The sequence below is a fragment of the Anolis carolinensis genome, chromosome 2 (assembly GCF_035594765.1).
Source record: "Anolis carolinensis isolate JA03-04 chromosome 2, rAnoCar3.1.pri, whole genome shotgun sequence".
Classification (NCBI taxonomy): Eukaryota; Metazoa; Chordata; class Lepidosauria; order Squamata; family Dactyloidae; genus Anolis; species Anolis carolinensis.
Window position 1 is genome coordinate 107,879,401 of NC_085842.1, and position 22,919 is coordinate 107,902,319.

Below are 22,919 nucleotides of genomic sequence, written 5' to 3' on the forward strand. Positions count from 1 at the left end.
AAAGAGGGGTCACACGGGTGGGGCACCATCGAGGTGGTGTGGGGGAGGAGGAAGATCGGTCACTTGCTGCCCAGGGAGAAGCGCAACAGAATTCTTGCGACCCTGGAGAGGAATAGGTGTAGTAGTCTCCATGACAGACCCCCCGGTCTTAAGGTTCTGCTTTTGAACGCCAGATCCGTCAACGGTAAGACAGCTGTCATTCAGGATTTGATCCTGGATGAGGGGGCGGATCTGGCATGCATCACCGAGACGTGGTTGGACGAGCTGGGTGGGGTGAATCTCACCCAGCTGTGTCCACCAGGTTTCGGGGTGCATCAGCAGGCCAGGGCTGGGGGGCAGGGAGGAGGAGTCGCGGTGATCTTTCGGCAGTCCATCGCCCTGATCAGATGCGCCGTTCCACAATCTTCAAGGTTTGAGTGTGTCTTCTTGAAGGTGGGAGCCCGAGACAGCTTGGGGATTCTGCTGGTGTACCGTCCACCCCGCGACCCAGCAGTCTCTCTGTCTGAGCTAGCAGAAGTGGTCTCCAATTCGGCCCTCGTCTCCCAACAACTCATAGTTTTGGGAGACTTTAACATCCATGCCGAGACCACATTGACAAGTGCAGCTCAGGATTTCATGGTTGCCATGACGACCATGGGGCTGACTCAAGTTATATCTGGGCCCACTCATCAGGCGGGACACACGCTGGACCTTGTCTTTATTGTGGACAGTGGGACAGTCAGAGTGGAAGAGCAAAATATTCTTCCATTGTCATGGTCTGACCATCATCTGATCTGTTTAAGTTTCGCCGTGTCTTCTAACCTCCGCAGGGGTGGTGGACCCACTAAGATGGTCCGCCCCAGGAGGCTGATGGATCCGGATGGACTCCTGAGGTCTCTTGGGGATCTTCCTGTTCTGGAGACTGGTGATCCTGTCGATGTCCTGGCTGATCACTACAATAGTGAGCTGTCAAGGGCACTTGACACGATCGCTCCCGAACGTCCTCTCTCGCTGCGTAGAGGCACGTCGACTCCTTGGTTCACTGAGGAGCTGGCTGTGATGAAGTGTGCGAGGAGGGGACTAGAGTGCATCTGGAGGAAATCTCAGGATGTGTCTGACCAAGCACGGGCTAAAGCCGCTATTAAGGCTTACTCCGTGGCTTTGCGAGCAGCCAGGAAAGCTTTCACGACTGCCCGCATAGCGTCTGCGGCCAATAGGCCATCGGAGTTGTTCCGAGTTGTTGGGGAGCTCCTGCGGCCTCCTGAGACCCAGGGGCTTCCCAATGACCTGGCAACTCGGTGCAGCGATTTCGCGCACCATTTTGCAGGCAAAGTTGCTCAGATACGCCGTGAGTTGGACTCCAGCTTAACTGTAGTTCCAGCGGAGGTAACCGAGGTACCTGTCTGTCCGATTTTGTGGGATTCTTTCCGACTTGTTCTTCCTGATGACGTGGAGGGGATTCTTGGGTCTGTGAGGGCGACCACTTGCGCTCTGGATCCTTGTCCTTCTTGGCTGGTTAAACTGGCCAAAGATGGGTTGTTGGATTGGTTTGTGGCTATTATAAATGCCTCCTTGGGTCAGGGGACAGTTCCATCCTGCTTTAAGCAGGCGGTGGTAAAACCGCTATTAAAAAAGACCTCCCTGGACCCATCTGTATGTAACAACTACAGACCAATCTCCAACCTCCCGTTTCTGGGCAAGGTTCTGGAGCGGGTGGTTGCCACGCAGCTCCAGGAATTCCTCGATGACACTGATTTTCTGGACTGCTCACAGTCTGGCTTCAGGCCTGGGCACAGTACTGAGACGGCTTTGGTCACCTTGGTGGATGACCTCCGCAGGGAGCTGGACAGGGGGAGTGTGACCCTGCTGGTTCTCTTGGACATCTCAGCGGCTTTCGATACCATCGACCATGGTATCCTTCTGGGGAGGCTCTCCGGGATGGGGCTTGGTGGCACGGTTCTGCTGTGGCTCCAGTCCTTCCTGAAGGGTCGTTCCCAGATGGTGAAGCTGGGGGATACTTGCTCGGACCCCTGGCCATTGACCTGTGGGGTCCCGCAAGGGTCTATCCTATCCCCCATGCTATTCAACATCTACATGAAACCGCTGGGAGAGGTCATCCGGAGTTTTGGAGGGCGTTGCCATCTCTACGCAGATGACACGCAAATCCACTACTCGTTTCCATCTAACTCCAAGGAAGCCCCTCGGATGCTGAACCAGTGCCTGGCCGCTGTGGCGGACTGGATGAGGAGGAACAAGCTGAGGATCAATCCCGAGAAGACAGAGGCCCTCCTGGTCAGTCGCTCGTCTGATCGGGGTATTGGGTGGCAGCCTGTGCTGGACGGGGTTGCACTCCCCCTGAAATCACAGGTCCGCAGTTTGGGGGTCCTCCTGGACTCAGCGCTGATGCTTGAGGCGCAGGTGTCGGCGGTGGCCGGGAGGGCCTTTGCACAACTCAAACTTGTGCGCCAACTGAGACCATACCTCGTGAAGTCTGACTTGACCACGGTGGTGCATGCCTTAGTTACCTCTAGACTGGACTACTGTAATGCACTCTACGTGGGGCTTCCCTTGAAGACGGCCCGGAAATTACAACTGGTCCAGCGGTCGGCGGCCAGACTAATAACTGGGGCGAGTTACAGGGAGAGATCCACTCCCTTGTTCAAGGAGCTCCACTGGCTGCCGTTTATTTTCCGGTCCCAATTCAAGGTGCAGACCATCATTTATAAAGCCCTAAACGGTTTGGGACCCACCTACCTTCGTGACCGTATCTCCTATCATAAACCTGCCCGATCCCTTCGATCGTCAGGGGAGGCTCTCCTGTCACCACTGCCAATATCTCAGGCCCGCCTTGTGGGAACAAGGGGGAGGGCCTTCTCTGCTGTGGCCCCCCGATTGTGGAACTCACTGCCTGGTGAGATTAGGCAAGCCCCCACACTAGCAGACTTTAAGAAAGACCTGAAAACATGGCTCTTCCGTTGTGCCTTTGGAGAGTAATCACTTCATACATCCCTTTTGCTGCTCTCCTTCAATATTTGTCCTCCAGATCGCACCGCCACTTTATGATCCTGTCCTCTGTGGTTTTTACCCCTACTTCCTTTCTCACCTCGAGTTTTAATCTAGTGTTCATGTGGCCCGCCCTTGGTTTTATTGTTCTTTGACCTTGTTTAATGTAGTGTATATTTTCTTTTATTGTGTTGTTTAATGTGCTATGATTTGTTGTTCTATTATATTTTGTTATATTGTATTGTTCTGGGCATGGCCCCATGTAAGCCGCCCCGAGTCCCCATTGGGGAGATGGTGGCGGGGTATAAATAAAGTTTATTATTATTATTATTATTATTTGACAATACATGGCGAGAATAATGATTTGATCAGAAATTAATATTTAAACATATGTTATAGTCAACAAGGGCATTTTATATGATGGAGGTACATTTAAATTCAAGCTAGAGAAGGTCAGTTATCCTTAGAAGAACCAACTAGTTATCAGTCAGGGAAGTTCAGATACTCCTTTAATATGTAGAGACTACACAATTGTAAAAAGTCATTACAATTCATCAAAAAAAATGGAAAGATTTTCCTTCTTATATGTCTGCAATACAAAACTCCTGGTAACAAGGATGATATGTCATTTTAAAAAATAGTGGTCTTTGCCATTTATGCAACTAGTACTACAGCAGCATTTCTTTTGGCAAAAACGCATATCAAGAGAACGGGACACCAATATTTATCCAAGGCTACATAGTTTCATTTCAATAAAAGCACATCATTTATTATTGTCATAAATTACATTCATATTACCCCACAAACATCTGATAAACTATTCTTATTCAAATTATAGTTATATACCATCTTCCTTCCAATAATGGGACCCAAGACAGCTAACAATATTTAAAAACAATACAAATTTAAAACTATACAAAAACTTTATAAAAGTATAAATATAAAAGTTAATTAAAAATCAATTATACAATCTATAGTTAAAATAGTTGACATTAAAACCTTTTAAACACTAAAATATTTTACACAGCATAAACCTGAACAACACAACATTAAAAGCCCATCTCATTCAATTTTTAAGACTCTACCAGCACAACATTTTCAGTTGCTGGTAGGACAATAAAGAGGGAGCCATCTTGGACTCCTTAGGAAGAGAGTTCCAAAGACTGAGAACAGTGCTGAAAAGGCCTTCCCTCCCTCTTCTGTCCCCACCAAATAAACCTGAAAAGGTGATGGGATAAAGAGAAAGGCAGCTTAGAGCTCTAAAGGGCTCATAACAGGATCTACTGGACCCAAAATGTATAGGGTTTTACAGGTCATCACAAATACTTTGAATTGTGCCTAGAAAAAGACTGATAGGAATGAAGTAATTGTAACAAGACACTTCTGTGCTATCTTTTAAAAGCTGCACTTAGCAACCTCGCAACAGTTTGGATCAACTTTTCAAAGATAGTCCATGCCTTAGTTACCTCTAGACTGGATTATTGCAATGCGCTCTACGTGGGGCTGCCTTTGAAGACGGCCCGGAAATTACAATTAGTACAACGCTCGGCAGCCAGGCTTCTAACTGGAGCGAATTACAGGGCGCGTTCAACGCCTCTGTTTAAGGAGCTCCACTGGCTGACATTTATTTTCCGGGCCCAATTCAAGGTGCAGGTTATCACCTACAAAGCCCTAAACGGTTTGGGACCCACCTACCTTAGAGACCGCATCTCCCCCTATGAACCCGCACGTTCTCTTCGCTCGTCGGGGGAGGCCCTTCTCTCGCTCCCACCACCCTTGCAGTCGTGGTTGGTGGGGACGAGAGAGAGGGCCTTCTCCGTCGTGGCCCCCCGGCTTTGGAACTCGCTCCTTAGAGAGATCAGGCTGGCCCCTACCCTCCTCTCCTTCCGGAAGAGCCTAAAAACCTGGCTCTTCCAAAAGGCCTTTGATGATTAATTGTTGTGGGTTTGATTTATCTGCCCATTCTACAATAGCTCCATCGTTGATGCTCTGCCATTATTACATTGCACTTTATTGTCCATTTTAGCTGTGAAACTACCTCTCCCCATTTTGGAATATTCTGCACTTTGGCCTAGATCTGTGTATTAGTCTCTTGTTTTTAACATTTTATGCTGTATGTTGATTTTAATGACTGTTTTATTGATGCTGATGTTTTTATTGTTGGGATATTTGTTTTATTGTTTTGTTGTTGTTATTACCGGTATATTGTTTTATCGGGCAAGGCCCCATGTAAGCTGCCCCGAGTCTCTTCGGGGAGATGGGACGGGGTATAAAAATAAAGTTGTTGTTGTTGTTGTTGTTGTTGTTATTATTATTATAGTCCCACATAAAACATTACAGTAATCCAAACAGAATGTAACCGAAGTATATGTTACCATGGCCAGATCTAACCCCTCTGGGAATGAGTGCAGTTGATGCACTAGTTTTAACTGTGTGAATGGCACTCATAGTCATTGCTGAAATCTGGGCTTCCAGTCAGGGCTGAATCCAGGAATATCCCCAAACTGTGAACCTGCATTTTCAGAGAGTGCAACTCCATGCAATTCCTATACTTGGCCCTGTCAAAACAGGGCATCCCTGTTTTGTCTGAATTAAATTTCAATTTGTGTTCATTCTAATCCAGTCTGATTTCTGATACATTTTCAGAAGTGGAGAAATACATTTAGATGTTTTAGTGACAGTTTTTCACTATTCCTGTTCAGAAACAACACAGCAATTCCCATTTTGGTCATAGCCACTCTGTAAGGTAGCTTGAAAGGTAGTGGGTGATATAAGATCACCTGGTAGACTTCGTCGTTGAGTGGGATTTAAAACTATTATTGTGATAATTTTATTTTAAAAATAAAAGTATTCCACCAAATCTAAGGTACATTTAAGGGGTTTCAAAAATTGGGTATATCTTATATTCGATGTTGCTTTGAAGTTTCAGGTTTTAAGTTTGTTTTTTACAATAATGTTACCACCAAGAGAGGAGGAAGAGGAGGAAGGGCCCCAGTCTTTGTTTTTTTTTAAAAAAATGTTTCACTTCTGAGACAGGAAGATGAAGAGCCCCAGACTCAAAGACTCTGCCAGACCCCCACCATTTTGCCTCAGCCAGACGGCTACATCTGGTTGAGCTAAGCACTGCTTTCCTGCTTCTGTTGCCTCCCCAACTTGCCCATAGAATTAATATACTTATAAAGATAAGATGGCTTTAGTTTGTCTTCACACTCTCCTAACCCCACAGAAAAGTTTCATTAAAACAAAAACAATATATTGTGCATATAGAGGAAATTCTAAAAAATATTCAAAGAAAATACTTCTCCCCCTCCCCCGCAACATTGGAGCTTTACAAATGGGTGCACCTTATATTCAATAACTCTTTAGATCCAGTGAAATATGGTATTATTAGTTTTACAGATTACCAGTATTACTCATTGAAGTTCTGGGCCAACAGTGATTTGGATTCTATCAAATAATCTAGGCATTGATGTTTCATTAGATAATATAGTGTGTTCCTAGAAGAGTCACCTTTTGCAATTGTGCTACTGTGATCCTATCCATGACAATTTCACATAGCTATAGTATTTTGTCTGTTCTTTGGAAGTGCTTCCAATGTAGCCATTACTATTGGAAACCACACAAATATACATGATGTTAGAAGAAAATGTTATGGTTAAAATCATAAGACCAGAGATTTATTTGTTGGAAGTGCTGGACAATCATCTTGGGGGGGGGGGGGGGGAATTACATGGAAGATATGCGATAACTGCATTACAATATGCGATAACTGCAGTGAGGATCATCTATGCACAGAAATGGAAAGAACCCATTATCTCAAAATAAGAAAAATGGCTAGCAAAGATCTGCAAACTAGCTGAGATAGACAAACTGACTATATGCTGATCAACTTTGGCGAACTTCAGGAAAGATTTGTCTATTACTTTTTTACGACAATGGGGGCAAATCTCAACGGCATTTGTGAATTAGATGAATGCTATTAAAAGTGGAAGGGCGGTTATATAATATTGTGGAAGTAGAATAATAAGAGGTAAAAATCAAGAGACAATGAGTGAGAGTTGTAAAATAGTTTATGTAGTTATGTGTATGTAGTATGTACGTGTTAATATAAGTGTTAGATTAGTGTATTAGCTTGATGTAGTTTTGCTGTATGTTGTAGTGCCTAGTTAGTCAGCTGCTCTTTTTTGTATTATTTCTGATTTTTTTTCTATGATTTCTTTATTTCTTAGTAACAAATTTAAAAAGTGTGCCATTCTTTGGAAATTATATCCAAGTTCATGAATGAAGAAGAGGAGGAAGAATAATGTCAGGATAACAATATTCTTTTTCTAACATGGGCATTTAGCAAATATTTGTTAGAAAATGACACAAGTTGCAATCAATTGCTGGAGTCAATTGGCTCATAAAACTCTAGAGTACAACTCTCATGTGGCAAACCATTAAGAAATTAATTAAAGAGGGCAGAAACATTCAAAATTAAGCACTTAGATTCTATCAATTTCAATGGGAAAATTAATCATGTGCTTAAATCTCTTCCATTGAAATTAACAGGGATAAAGGTTCTTCAATTTGTCTGAAAAATGTCCAGAGGAAGACAGAAAAATCAGAAGTAATATATGAGAAATCTTGATCTACTGAATATTATCTGATCACTTAATTAGATAGAGGGCCTCCACCATCTTGTTCCCTGGGGTTGCAGGGAGGGTATATAAAGAGGGGTTGAAACTCTATGGAGAGGGAGATGGTGGTGGGGGAAGAGAAGGGATCAATGTTAATTGCTGTAATAACATGTTTCATGCATATGTCTATGTTTGATGTTTTTATAGTTTTAATGGTTTTAATCTACAGTTGTATGTTTTTGATTTAGATATGTGATATATTTTGATATATATGTGAGGCACTGAATTTTGCCATTTATTATGTTGTAAACCGCTTTGAGTCCCCCCAGGGGTGAGAAAAGCGGTATAGAAATGCAGTTAATAATAATAAAATAATAATTAAGACTTACTGCACTGTAAACAAGTAAAGGGCTTCAGCCTCAGACTTTTTATTCTACACTTTAATCTTGACAAACATTAATTATCAGGAAAAATAAAACTGACTATATATATTAACTAAAAAAAATCACAAGAAACATCTAGACCAGCTAAGAATTTGATGCTCACTAGTTCAATTGGAGAAAGCTCTGGTAGGACTGTCTAGTTGTTTCCCACCTATTGCATGAGTCTTCCTAGACTATTGAACATGGCTGGAAATAGTCCAAGCAACAGAGAGTTTATATCTCCAATTTGAAACACTTGTTCCTTTGTGGAAACTTTATTCTGGCAAGGTTTTTTTTTTCAAGATTGTAGTTCTGTCCCCAACTGTTTCCTCAGATTACAAAGGTTTTGAAGGAGAAAGTGTTGACAGAAGGCTGGTGATGTTGAGTTTACTGCATAGCCAAATTTCAGTCTTTACACAGAGTCACAACTTTGGAATCCATATAGAGAGAATTAAGCAGAAATATAGAAAACTGCTTAATGCTGAATGAAGCCATTGCTCCATCTAGTTCATTTTCATCTCTTGCTACTAAATCTCCAGTTAGATAGGACTTCTTCTCAATTCTACCTGTAGAATCAAAGGACTAAACCTGATACTTCTTTATAAAGACATGGTCTTCCACTAAGCTACTGGTTTGTCACATGAGAGTTATACCCTAGAGCAGTGGTTTTCAACTTGTGGGTCCCCAAATGTTTTGGCCTTCAAATCCCAGAAATCCTAACAGCTGGTAAACTGGCTGGGATTTCTGGGAGTTGTAGGCCAAAACAACTGGGAATCTATAGGTTGAGAACCACCACCCTAGAGGTTTATGAGCCAGTGGTCTGAGAGGTACAACTCTCTCAAGAGATAGAGCAATTGACTCTAGCTTTTGATTGCAACCTGTTGTATCATTTTCTTACAAATCTGAATGTAATGGTTTAATTTGGGGATTCTCAGCTTCTTCCCACTGCTCATAACAATTTTAACTCCAATACTTGATATTTGTTGTGTTACACACTTTTTCATGGAAAGCATATTTCTCTGTAAGTCATTATGAATAAGATAAGTAAACTGAAAAAGAAACACATTTACATCTGCTTCACTCATTAAAACATTGTTATCTTTTCTTGATAAAATGCAACCAAGCTTCTGATCAACCAACCTGTGCAGTGATAATGGACCTGATATAAAATTCTGTCCTTTCAGACTTTTTTGGTCTATTACTTCATCAGTTTCATATCAGGTACTTGCTAAATTTATTTTCAAGCTCAGGCTATTCAATACTTGCAATACAAGAGCTAAAAAGTCCAAATGAAATGCATTCCAATCTGTAGTTTGCCAGCATCACATCTGTATGGCACGTCAGTTGTTTCCAATACACAAATACTAATTAAAACTTCTCCTTCTTAGTTTCTGATTACTAGGCATGGACGAATTAATCGGAATCATCGTAAAACGGAATAAAATCAGATCTATTTTGGGTTCCAAAAGGGGTTCCGAGGTGGTTTGGTGCTTCGGAATCAACCTTCCATTTCGAAGCTTTGGAGCTCATTTTATTTAATGGCCTCGGAATAGCTTTAGATATATGAGAAAGCGTTTTTAATTCAACCAAACTTTGTTTGCAGGGAGGAGCAGCCTAGACTGGGCTTGCCTCCTTGCCCAATCAGTGCTGATTATTATAATACAGTAGAGTCTTGGCAGAAAGGAAAGAGCGTTTTCTCTCCTGGCTAGCATCGGGCTTAATAACAGCCCCATAGAAACAAAGTCCCGAGCATTTTCTCTCTTGGCATTGGGCTTAACAACAGTCCTATAGCAACCAAGCCCGGAGCGTTTTCTCTCCTGGCTAGCATCAGGCTTAATAACAGCCCCAAAGAAACCAAGCCTGGTGCTGGAAGTGAGTTTTTCCTTCTGGCTAGCACTGGGCCGTTTTGAGACAGCATGGTATGGTGTACTGGTTTGAGAGTTGGACTACAATTGTGGCTTGATTCACCACTCAGCCATGGAACCCACTGAGTGATCTTGGGCAAGACACACACTTGCAGCCCCAGAAAACCCAATGAAACAGGAAATAACACTTTCAAATTAGGAACAAATTTCCTTATTCAGAGGCTGATGGCCATCTGTCAGGAGTGATTTGATGGTGTGCTATGATTTCTGTTCCTGGTTGATAAATGTCATTTCCCAATTGGTTCTGTCATAAAAACATGGTGAAACTTAATTACACTGCCAAAACTTTGTCTATGCACAAGTGAGATTGTACTATTAAAAAATAGCACATTATGGTTTGTTGAGTCTCTCTCCACCAATTTAACAAAGTTTCAGCCACAAAAACAAAGTTTCCGAAGTTACTTTCAAAGTAAAGACAACCCAATGAAACAGGAAATAACACTTTCAAACCAGGAGCAGATTTTTGTTATTATTAAAAAATGTTTTTGTAAAGACTGAAAATTCACCAAAAATCTGAGGATAAGTCAAACGTTCTTAGATTTGGTGAGCTAAAAGTAGTAAATGTATTCTACCATTGTTTCAGGTTTCATTAGGATAGCTCAAAAAATGAGGGAGAGAGAAGGCCCTCAAGTTTCCCCATTGACAATAATGTTTTCCTTCATGTGCATGTGCATCCGCCATTAACCAGGTACATACGAAGATTTGGAAGTTTTGGACTTTTTGCCTTCAAAATTCAGAAATTACTTTAGAAACGAAGCGCCAGTGCCCCCTACTTTCGAACAGAGTTTAGAACCACTTTTTTCCTGGATCACATATGCCTACTAATTACCACTGACTAGTTCCTAATGCATTTCATTGCCCAATTCTGATCATACCCTATAATTCAAACAGGATTTGATTTAGAGTTTGATGTGTCCAGAGGAAGGCAACTAAAATGATCAAGGGTCTGGAGAACAAGCCCTATGAGGAGCAGTTTAAAGAGATGGGCATGTTTAGCCTGCAGAAGAGAAGGCTGAGAGGAGACATGATAGCCATGTAAGCTTGTTTTCTGCTGCCCTGGAGACTAAGCTTGTTTAGTAAGCTTGTTTTCTGCTGCCCTGGAGACTAGGACGCGGAACAATGGCTTTAAACTTCAGGAAATGAGATTCCACCTGAACATTAGGAAGAACTTGCTCACTGTGAGAGCTGTTCAGCAGTGGAACTCTCTGCTCCAGAGTGTGATGGAGTCTCCTTCTTTGGAGGCTTTTAAACAGAGGCTGAATGGCCATCTGTCAGGGGTGCTTTGAATGCAATTTCCTGCTTCTTGGAAGGGGGTTGGACTGGATGGCCCATGAGGTCTCTTCCAACTCTATGAGTCTATGATTCTGTGATCATACGGTAAAAAATCTCTGATCTACTGTGTGATAATGGGCTCTTCCACAGCTTAAGGATAACACAACTTAAGGATGGAGTCTCCAGATAAACAAAGAATTAATGGTATGATGGGGGTATTAATGGTAGCAGGGGGTTGGACTGGATGGCCCATGAGGTCTCTTCCAACTCTACTATTCTATGATTCTATGATTCTATGTGTTTGGTTACATTTATTGGGGTCAGCATCATATAGGAACAACAGAGACCCCAAGAGATCACTGCCCAAGGAGGATGACCAATTTTGGTACAGCATGCTTTCAAGATTAAGGTTTATAAAACATGATGTCATGAGGCACAAGAGAGACTTGGAAAAGATTTGAGGTTCGAGATGCTTTGGGAGAGGAAGGAGAAGTGTTGCTTGCCTCATTGTCCCAAAGAAAAATTGGAATATTTTGCTCGTTGTATTAAGCATTTGTATCTTTATATGCTTGATTGTACTGTATATGATTTAGACTGCTTTGTAACTTGTAACTACTGAAGGAAGCAAGGTATATTCGACTATAATGGAAGAACCTTTTGCTAATGTAAGATAACTTGTTTGGAATAAAAGCTTTTCTTGAAAGATCTTTCTTTTCCACTCTAGACAGAATTGAGAAATCCCTTTCCTATTCAGTAGAAGGAGACATGGCCAGAGCCCATTAACGGATGATATAGGTCTAGATGTTCCATTTTCCCATTCGTCATTGGTTCGAAGCATTGAACAACTATCGTATGGCACTGTAGTGGTCTTACTGATTTTCTTCTCATAGAATCATAGAATAGAATCATAGAATAGTAGAGTTGGAAGAAACCTCATGGGCCATCCAGTCCAACCCCCTGCCAAGAAGCAGGAAAATCACATTCAAAGCATCCCCAACAGATGGCCATCCAGCCTCTGCTTAAAAGCCTCCAAAGAAGGAGTCTCCACCACACTTCGGGGCAGAGTGTTCCACTGCCGAACAGCTCTCACAGTCAGGAAGTTCTTCCTGATGTTCAGGTGGAATCTCCTTTCCTGTAGTTTAAAGCAATTGTTCCACATCCTAGTCTGCAGGGGAGCAGAAAACAAGCTTGCTCCCTCCTCCCTATGACTTCCCCTCACATATTTGTACATGGCTATCATGTCTCCTCTTAGCCTTCTCTTCTGCAGGCTAAACATGCCCAGTTCTTTAAGCCGCTCCTCATAGGGCTTGTTCTCCATACCTTTGATCATTTTAGTTGCCCTCCTCTGGACACATTCCAGGTTGTCAACATCTCCCTTCAACTGCGGTGCCCAGAATTGGACATAGTATTCCAGGTGTGGTCTGACCAAGGCAGAACAGGGGGTAGCATGACTTTCCTGGATCTAGACGCTATACCCCTATTGATGCTGGCCAAAATCCCATTGGCTTTCTTAGCAGCCACATCACATTGCTGGCTCATGTTTAACTTGTTGTCCACAAGGACTCCAAAGTCTTTTTCACACGTACTGCTGTCTAGTCAGACATCCCCCATTCTGTATCTTTGCATTCCATTTTTTCTGCCGAAATGAAGTATCTTGCATTTATCCCTGTTGAACTTCATTTTGTTAGTTTTGGCCCATCTCTCTAGTCTGTTAAGATCATTTTGAATTCTGCTCCTGTCTTCTGGAGTGTTGGCTATCCCTCCCAGTTTGATGTCATCTGCAAACTTGATGATCATGCCTTCTAACCCTTCGTCTAAGTCATTAATAAAGATGTTAAACAGAACCGGGCCCAGGACGGAATCCTGCGGCACTCCACTCATGGCTTCTTTCCAAGATGAAGATGACGCATTGGCGAGCACCCTTTGGGTTCGTTTGCTTAGCCAATTACAGATCCACCTAACCGTAATTTTGTCTAGCCCACATTTTACTAGTTTAATTCTCTCTCTTCTGGGCATAGAGACTGAACGAACAATGGAAATTTTATCTGCTCCACCACTTTCTCTATGCCAGTCGTTGACAAGAGGCTCAAAAAGAACGAGATCGTGATTGTAAAAATGTATGTTTTCCACTGAGGCTGGTTGATGCAACAGTGATGAATGGACAACATTAAATGTATTACCTTATTTTATTGTTTTTACATTTTAAATTAGGAAATCAATAGCCACACGTAACAGCAAGCAACATTACGCTTCTGCCAAAATCTAAGCCCTATGCAGTTCTCTTGCTTGCGTGTAAGAAAAAACTGGTGACAGGGGAATGCAGGTCCCAACACCTGATGTCAACAACATCAAAGATTTGTATAGATCTGTCTAACTACATTCAGTGTAATGCAGTTACATAGCTCTCATGATTAGGAATTTGGCTTTACCAGTATCCCAGTCAATGGAACTCTGTAGCTGTGTGCAGTCTTTTGTGACTCTATTAGGTGTTACAAAACCCCTATAAAGCCCTTTTCTGTCAATGAGTAAAAATGTAGAATGCTTCTGGACATATAGTAGCATTCATGGTAGGGCGTATATGCATTTTCATGTAGCAATCCTTCGATTTAGCCTTACACAGTACATAAGTCAGTGAATAGCCATCATTATGCAGTTTTCCTAGGTCCTTCCACTATAAAAAACATTAAAGCAAATTTTAGATTTACCTGGTAAATGTCAGATAAACTGCTGCTCCCAGAATCACTGGCAATGCTGCAGCCAGACTGGCTTGATGGGACGTGTGTCACCTGTGGATGTTGGCCATCTGTGAGGTGCATCTTGGTAAGATCTGCTGGAAGCTGAAATCAAAATATAGTTTTCATATATATTATAATATGAAAACAATGCAGGAATAACTTTGAAAATATTAAAAGTCAGTAAAAATAAAAAAACAAACAGATGCTTCTATATTTATGAACTTTTATTTTATCTATGCTATAAGAATGCTGTGAAAATGATTTTAATAAGCTTATCCATTTATATATTTTATTTTCTCACTTGTTTTAATTGTATATTGTTACAGCCTTCACTGTAGACCACCGTGGTTCTCATATTTTCACAACAGCAGGCTATAAATTAAATAAACAAACTGTACCCCAGGATTAACAACATCCTAATATACATTTTCTATTCCAACTGAAAACTGACTGCAGAGGGGTTCTAACTCTTCCTGAGCAGGATCTTAAGAGTGCAGAAGGAAAGGGCTTGCAAGTCAAAAAGAGAATGGCACCTCCCATTTCCAATGATAATTCTATTATTAGAACAAATCCACTAGATTCCACTCGTCATCAAACAGTATGCCATAGGATCTGATCCCATAAGGGGAGAGGGGAAGTTGGTGGAATTGTCCTCTTTATGTGGTGTTCAAGATGGAGAATTTACTCACCCCCATCACACACCTTCTCCCATTTCTAGCTCAACCATCTGCTTAATTTCCCATCACATGCGCTGGCAATGTCTCCATGTCCATCTCCAGCACAGTTTTAAAACACACCTTTCAATGGGATTGTCCCCTCTTTTATTGGAATCCCTCCTCTTGAATAGACTTGCAACTTTTAAGCACTCCTTTCAATGGATTTCTCTTCTTCTCTTTGAATCTCTCATCTTGGGAGACCAGTGCACTTTTAAACACTCCCCTCAATGGACCTTCCCCCGCTTTGAATCTGTCCTCTTCAGTAGACCAGCACACTTTCAAATACTCCTTTCAATTGATCATTCCCCACTTTGAATCCCTCCTTTCGAAGAGAAGAGTCGAGCACACTTTCAAACCCTCCTTTCAATTGAACTTCCCGCCTTCTCTTTGACTCCCTCCTCTTGAGAAGACCAGCACACTTTCAAACACTCCTTTCAATGGGATTCCCCCCACACCCTTCTCTTTGAATCCCATTCTCCCAACTCATTATTTATTCAGCTGCCTGAGCAGGATAGATTGATTCCCTTTAGGACATTAAGTATATATTATATTCAGTTCCTTCCCTACTAAGGAAATTTACAAATCCTATTCTGTACTGCACTCCCTAAATTTCTAATTATTACAAGGACAGTATTTCTTCCTACTAAGAAAGATGGCATATACAGCAGGAGACAAGCAGCAGCTAATGAAAAGCTCCCCCATTTCTTCCCCAATTCCATTATAAGCTATCCTATTTATATAACTACCGCATATGCTCATTTATAAGTCTGAATATTTTAGTTGAAAAATCACACACACCCCAAAAAGGTCAACTTTTCATGGGTACCTTATCCATGTGTACTTTAACTCTTATAAAAAAAAACAAAAAAACAATTCCTTTATCTGAGTAGAGTGGTGAAAGATTAGACAGAGCTTAGTCTGTCCCAAAACAACTTAAAAGAAGCACCGAACCCCTTTACACTCTCAGACATTGCACTACTTCTGTCTCTTTTTTTAAAATGCCTGGGCAGGAAAATGGCAACTGCCCCGCTGCCCCCCCTCCCCCAGGCAGTGCTGGCACTTTCTCTCTCCACAGAATGACTTGTGACTTATCTATAGGTCATATTAAACAAAGGCCATAATATCGGCTGAAAAATCTGACCTTGACTTATATATTAAGTTACCTTATACGTAAGACTCATATATACAGAACTCAAGTAAAATGAGTCTATATTTCTTCGTCTTCAGTATTCAATTTATGAAAGAATTGCATCTACTTCCATCTACACCACACGTGCAAACTCTTGGGCCAAATTCGGCCCGCCACATCATTTTATGTAGTCTGTGGCATGCTGGTGCCACCTCCTCTGCCAAGTGCTGGCCCTAAACTATCCAATAGCAGATCTGGATGACAATTCTGGGGACCAGGTTTCAAATTCCCTTAGGAATGGCCACCCAATGGATTACCTTGGACAGCTCAGACACTCTCAGCTTAAGAGGAAGGTCAAAAGAACCCAGTGACAGGTTCCCCTTAAGAGTTAACGTAAGTAAGAAATGATTTGAAGGCACACAAAGAGTCCCTTCGGGGAGAGGGAGCAGGATATAAATAAAGCATCATCATCATCATTATCATCATCATCATAACTGTATGGTGGCCATATAGTGTCTCAGATTATTTAACACCGTATATACTCGAGTATAAGCTGACCCGAATATAAGCTGAGGCGCCTAATTTTACCACAAAAAAAACTGGAAAAACTTATTGACTCGAATATAAGCCAAGGGTGGGAAATGAAGCAGCTACTGGTCAATTTCAAAAATAAATATAGATACCAATAAATTTACAGTAATTGAAGTATCAGTAGGCTAAATATTTCAAAGAAAAACAGTAAACTAGCTCTGTAAGTGGAAAAGGAGGGTCAACAAAACGAATATAGTATAACTTAATAATAATGGTACCCGCCCTATCTCCCCATGGTGGGTGGCAGGGTTTGTCGGTGACCTTGCTCCCTTCCGGGTTCTGAGGAGGGAAAGGCGCGTGGGATGTGAGGGAGGAGAGGTGAGGGTCCTGGCGGGAATGCATGGGGAAAGTGCTCTTCTTTGAGTCCCACGCTTTCCGAACAGGACCCTCACCTGAGTATAAGCCGAGGGGAGTTTTTTTAGCCTGAAAAAAGGGCTGAAAAACTCTGCTTATACTCAAGTATATACGGTAGTTACATTTATAAAGTCTTACAATTACAAACAGGCCTATTGCATCCCTCAGTAAAAGGTCTATCATATCAGCAATTAATTTTCCAAATTATCTTTTCTAAGATACTTGCCAGTCACAATTCTTTGGAGTACAGACACTGTTTTACAGGCCTACAGGTTCTGAATATTTGTTTGCACCTTTTTCATTAAACATAGTTTTAATAACTTGGACAGCGCGAGGGCAGAATTTCATGGCTGGGTTGGCTATGAAGGAAGTAGGGTGCCAAGAAGATAAAGGTTTTGTTTGTCTTCCATCCCCACCTGTGTGTGAGCCTGGAAAAAGTGCAACCATTAATGTAGTTCACCAGCATGACTTTGACCTATATTGATCAAAGGCTGGATGGCCATCTGTCGGGGGTGCTTTGAATGCGATTTCCTGCTTCTTAGCGGGGGGTTGGACTGGATGGTCCATGGGGTCTCTTCCAACTCTACTATTCTATGATTCTATGATAAGAGCAGTCTACTAATTTATACTTTAACTAGCTGTGCCCGGCCACGCGTTGCTGCGGCAAAGTCTGGTGGTATGGAAAATAAAGTAATGAGGAAGTGGTGGTATTTGGTATATGTGATATGCTTGTAAATATGTACAAAATGAATAAGGTTGTGTGTGAACTACAACTCACATCATGCTTGGTTAACCCCCAGAAACTCCATCAGTACTTAACGTCGGTTGGGCAAGTTTGGTCTAGATGCATCTTTGCTGGGGTTCAGTGTGCTTTCTGGGTGTAGGATAAACTGGAACTCCCTCTATGGTGAGTCAGTCCCCTCCAGTAGTGTAGTCTAGTGTTATTGGAAAGAAAGTTTTGAGGAAGTAGTGGTAGTTAATATATGTTATGTCCTAATGCTTGCGATATGGAAACCAGTGTTGCTGTGGCGTAGACTGGTGGTATGGACACACCTATCCTCCCCAGCCATACATACATATAATGTTTCCTAAAATTCATTTTCAAAACGCACCCCTGACTTTCAACACTTGGGCCTCCCTTCCTACGGGTGCCTGTATATGTTAACGGCCCAAACTATTTCAAGGCTGTATGCGTGTGTGTGTTGGGGGGGGGGGGGGGTGAAAGGGTGAAGAAAGCCATTGCAAGATGGAATACACTGCTTCTGCTTCTTCCCTCAGTAATCCTGCCTTGATTCAGGAGGCAGGCGGAGCAAGCAGAGAGTGGGAAAGAAAGAAATCCAGACTGCCTCGGCCTCTTCTCTCTCTTTTGTTGTTGTCTCTTTTGGGGACAAAAGGCAGTTGACGAAGAAGCCGCTGAACGTAGGCTCTCCTTTTACCCACTGAGGCCTGGTTGTAGTAAGATCGTGTTTTGAGGAGGCAGAGGAGGAGGATGGAGTGTTCCGCTGGGGGGAAGGTCGGGGAGGGAAGGATTGTGCGGTGGCGGTTCTCCACATGCTGGAGGAGGGCGGGGCGAGGAGATGATTCTATGCACATGCGTAGTGTTGTTTTATTTATTTATTTTTGGATTTTTGTGTCATTTTATCTGTTTTTTGTGGTGGTCACACATTGGGTAGTGATTAGTTTTGGGACCAAATTTGGTGTGATTTGGCCCAGTGGCTTTGTTGTTAACTTGGTCCCACAAGCAGATAGTACATTTTATATATATATAGATAACAATGAAAACATAATTAGAAAATTACTCATGTTAATATTCTGGCACAAAGCTTCTTAAACTATATCGTAACCTCATTTGGGGGCTCCTAACTGAATTGTGTAGCTTGCCATCTAGTGACTGTGTTAGACATCTACATGAATCTGTTAGCAACAATGAGCAGCAAGTGCTTCAGCTGTACTTCATAAAAAGGATAATTAGCCTGCCTTGTTTAGCAAGCCATGCAAATGCTGATCTTGCTTGATGGCTATTTTATATACCTATTTGCCTGGGGTTGCGTAAACATTTATTGGTAAAAAGGGGTCGTTAGTGGGAAAAATTTAAGACGCCATGTCCAGGCACACATGTATGTACAATATCATCTTCTTTCTGATTGTTTCCAAGCAGTGCTTGAATAACCAAGTTATTACACATGAATTTTCACATTCTAAACATTTCTTTGCCGGATACATGAAATGGTGTGGAGGATGGTAAAGAAATATCTGTGTACTGATATGACAGTTCTACGAAACACAAGACCTGTATATATCATAATCACTAAAATAGCAAATAAATATCAGAGCCCTAAAAGGTGACCAGTTTCTCAAAAGATCACATTCTTTCATTTCTAAGCAATTTATCACCAGTATTGACCTTTTTAACAAGAGGAAATTAAAATGCAACAGACTATGAAAATATGCTACTGTGTTGAATGCTGGAATGAATAAAGAGTCAAGAAATTCAATGTTGTTTCTCCCAAGGCAGCCTAATTAAATGTTCTTGCCTAGAATATCTCACCTATCACTTATCACACAGTGCAGCAAAGTGTGCCATAATTCCATTTAAGCTATTTGCATTTATATGGTAACTAAAATATATTTATTCTCAGAAAGTGTATCTTGATCATACAGGAGCACCAATTTACTGCAAAGATCTAGACTGACAGCAATCACAAAAGCGGTCTGACAGGAGTCCTGTAATTTTGTGGGTTTTTTAAGGGTGCATACATGGCCCTTAGGAATGGAAAGCTGCCATCATATTCTGTGCTCTAGGTTGACAGATGAATCTCAAGGGTGTAGAAAAATTGGAGATAAGACACGAAGAGAATTTGCATACAACACATTTCAGAATGACCAGAAGGAAACAATTTGTTTCAAATGTTAAAACCTTACAACATGCTTTAAGAACAAAGTAGATGAAATTTTAAAATGTGGGGGGCACTGGGATTTTGGTTCGGGGGGGCTGAGTCTGAGTGAAAGAGGATCTACCCTAGCAAACCTTTTGTATCGTTATCCCAATACCCCCATGAATATGGGATATAGTGAGCATGGTGATCAGACCATGATATGAATAAACATAACAGCTTAAATAATAAATGTAAGGCCTTCTTGCAGACCACCCTGAGAATTTCGGGGGGGGGGGGCTGAAGCCCCTCAAGCCCTCCCCCCCCCCCCCCGGCTACATGCCTGCTATACACATAACAAAAATGAAAATGTGTATGTGTGTATGAGGCATGGGTGTCTACTCACACAGAGTCCCACTTCCACAAACAGGCTATAGTTCCCACTAAGCAGGAGACACCCATGACCCTCCCTTAAAAGACATTCTAGGTTATAGAGAGCACCATGAACATGTCCAAGAGCCTTGCCAATGTCCTCCACAAACACCATACTGAAGTGAAGGCTTTCATTCAGGGACAATTACCTCCTGGATTTTCTGTTTTTCCTCCACCAAAGACACCTCCCAGGGTTCCTTTCTTTTTCAATTGGTGTAGAATTTGCATGACCCTGCCCACTGCCTCTCCCTTAACCATTTCCTATGGCACACAGCAAACAGAGGAATTAATCGGCAACTGAACATTCTGGGAGGCAGGCACAGGCAAACTTTCTAACTTGAAAGTGGCAGGCTGGGAGGGAGAGGGTTCTTTCCAAGTCCCCTACCTGCCCTTTCCTCCCCTTCCTCTTCTCTTTCGAAGGCAGAAAGTGAAGGGAAGATGGGAAACGTTTTGATCCTGAAGGGGTTAGCCTTCATCAGGATGAGATGGTGGACGGGAGAGAAAAAGTGTATCAATTAGACCCTGTATTGCCTACTCCTAATACAAAATCCTAGAATCCTAGAGCTGGAAGAGACCTCCAAGGGCCATCCAGTCCAACCTCTTGCCATGTAAGAATGCACAACCAAAGCACTCCCAATAAGACAGCCTCTATGGAAAAGCCTTCTGAGGAGACTCCACCACACTTCCAGGCAGCATGCCACTCTCCAGGAAGTTCTTCCTAATCTTTTCATCCCATTGCTCCCTTATGCCCTGGTCTCTGGAGCAGCAGAAAAGCCGTTTTCCCCCTCATGTTCCCTCTCTACCTTCTCTTCCCCAGCGAAATATCCCCCAGGAGGAAAGGAGAAAGGAAAAAGAGAAGGAAGGAAGGGAGGAAGAGAAGGAGGGAAGAAACAAAAGGAAAGAAAGAAAGACAAAAGGGAAGGGAAGGGAAGGGAGGGGGGAGCGAGGGAGGGAGGGCAGGCAGGCAGGAAGGAAGGAGAAAAAGAGAGAGGGAAGGAGGGAAGAAAGAGAAAAGAAAGGATGAAAGGGTGAAAGGGAAGGAGATTCCACCTGAACATTAGGAAGAACTTCCTGACAGTGAGAGAGAACTCTTCAGCAATAGTGGAGTGTGGTGAAGACTCCTTCTTTGGAGGCTTTAAAACAGAGGTTGGATGGCCATCTGTCAGGGGTGCTTTGAAGGCAATCCTCCTGCTTCTTGGCAGAATGGGGTTGGACTGGATGGTCCACGAGGTCTCTTCCAACTCTTATGATTCTATGAAGCAGGGAGGGAGAAAGAGGGAGGGGGAAGAGGAAGAGAGAAGGAAGGAAGGATAGGATGGAGAGAGAGAGGAGGGCCCGAGAAAAGCACCTAAGGGGCCGCATCCAGCCCATACCTGCTGTAGGGGATTGGGAGACTGACTCCACAGGATGGAAATTGTAGTTCACCCTACATCTGTGATCCCCACTGACAATGGACCAGAACCAAACTTGGCACAAAGAAGCCCCATACAGGTGAACATACTGCAGGGGTTTATGGGAAGTGACCTTGATTTTGGGAGCTGTAGCACCTCTAGTTTAATGTTGTGCCTATCAACAACACAGTAGAATCCAGGGGGATGGTACAGACCCTTGGAATTTAGATGCATCCATATCAATGGGAAACAAACATGAAAAAAATGGATTCTTAGAACAAGGTAAATATTGTTTAAAATTATCACAAACCAATAGGATGAGATTCACCACATGAATGAAGTATTGTTTAGAAGTCTTGTACCCTCTCTTTCATTCTCTCTCCCTCCCTTCTCTTTTTATTTCTCTCCTGCTTTCTTCCTCTCCTCCCCTTTCTTTCTCTCTCCCCTCCTCTCTTTTTTCTTTCCTTCTCTTCCTTCCTGCCCTTCCCCTTTTCTCTTGTGCCCCTTTCTCTCTCTCTTCCCCATCTCTTTCCTTCTTTCTATGCCTCCCTTTTCCTCTCTTGTGCCTCTTTCCTCCTTTCTTCCTCCCCTCTCCTTTTCTTTTCCTTACTTTTTTATCTTTCCCCTCTCTCTTCCTCTTTTTCTCTTTCTCTTGTGACCATCTCTCCTTCCTTCTTTCTCTTTCCCTCCCTTACACTGCCTCTCCTTCTCTCTCCCTTTCTTTTCTCTTTCCCCCTCTTTCTCCCCCTCCTCCATCTAAAGAAGAGACCTTCTCATCCACATCCCTGTTCAAATCTTCGCAAATGCATCCCTCCTCTTAAGCATATACAGGCAGTCCCCAAGTTACAAACAAGATGGGTCCTGTAGATTTGTTCTTAAGTTGCTAGAATCTGCCAGAGTTTTCTTGGGGAGATAGAATGGAATACAAATAAAGTATCATTATTATTAAGTTAAATGTGTATGTAAGCCAGAATAAGTTTAACTCCAGCCATATATAATTACATATTGTTTTCATGATTAATCACTATACTTTACTTATGTTCAATTTGTAACAATGAAAATACATCCTACATATCAGATATTTACATCACGATTCATAACAGTAGCAAAATTACAGTAATGAAGTAGCAATGAAAATAATTTTATGGTTGGGTGTCACCACGACATGAGGAAATGTATTAAAGGGTCGCGGCATTAGGAAGGTTGAGAACCACTAATATAAAGGATTTGGAAGCACAAGCAAAAAAAGGATGAGTACAAATAGTCAGTATTTGTAGGGAAATCAGAACTACACCATTCTTTCTTTGTGTGAGCAAAGTCACAAGCAAACTGCTCCCCCTCTTCCTTGGGTTTTAGCCATTTCGGGGAGGGGGGGGGATAATCTGTGTTGTCTAGAAATCAGATGTCTAGAAACAAAATGTGAAACAGCATTGGGTGGAAAACCTCCTGTCCCATGCCAAATCATGGATAGTAAAATA

At 42.3% G+C, this 22,919-nt stretch overlaps 1 protein-coding gene across 6 annotated transcripts in view; it reads right to left on the reverse strand.

Annotated features, from left to right (window-relative positions):
* The window catches only part of rapgef6 (Rap guanine nucleotide exchange factor 6), a 260,059-nt gene that overhangs the window by 91,466 nt on the left and 145,674 nt on the right, over positions 1 to 22,919 (reverse strand). For all 6 annotated transcript variants that reach the window (XM_008104747.3, XM_008104745.3, XM_008104746.3 and 3 more), the window contains one exon: positions 13,926 to 14,057. In XM_008104747.3, the coding sequence (XP_008102954.2) occupies positions 13,926 to 14,057 (132 nt within the window). The remainder of the gene's footprint in view (positions 1 to 13,925; positions 14,058 to 22,919) is intronic.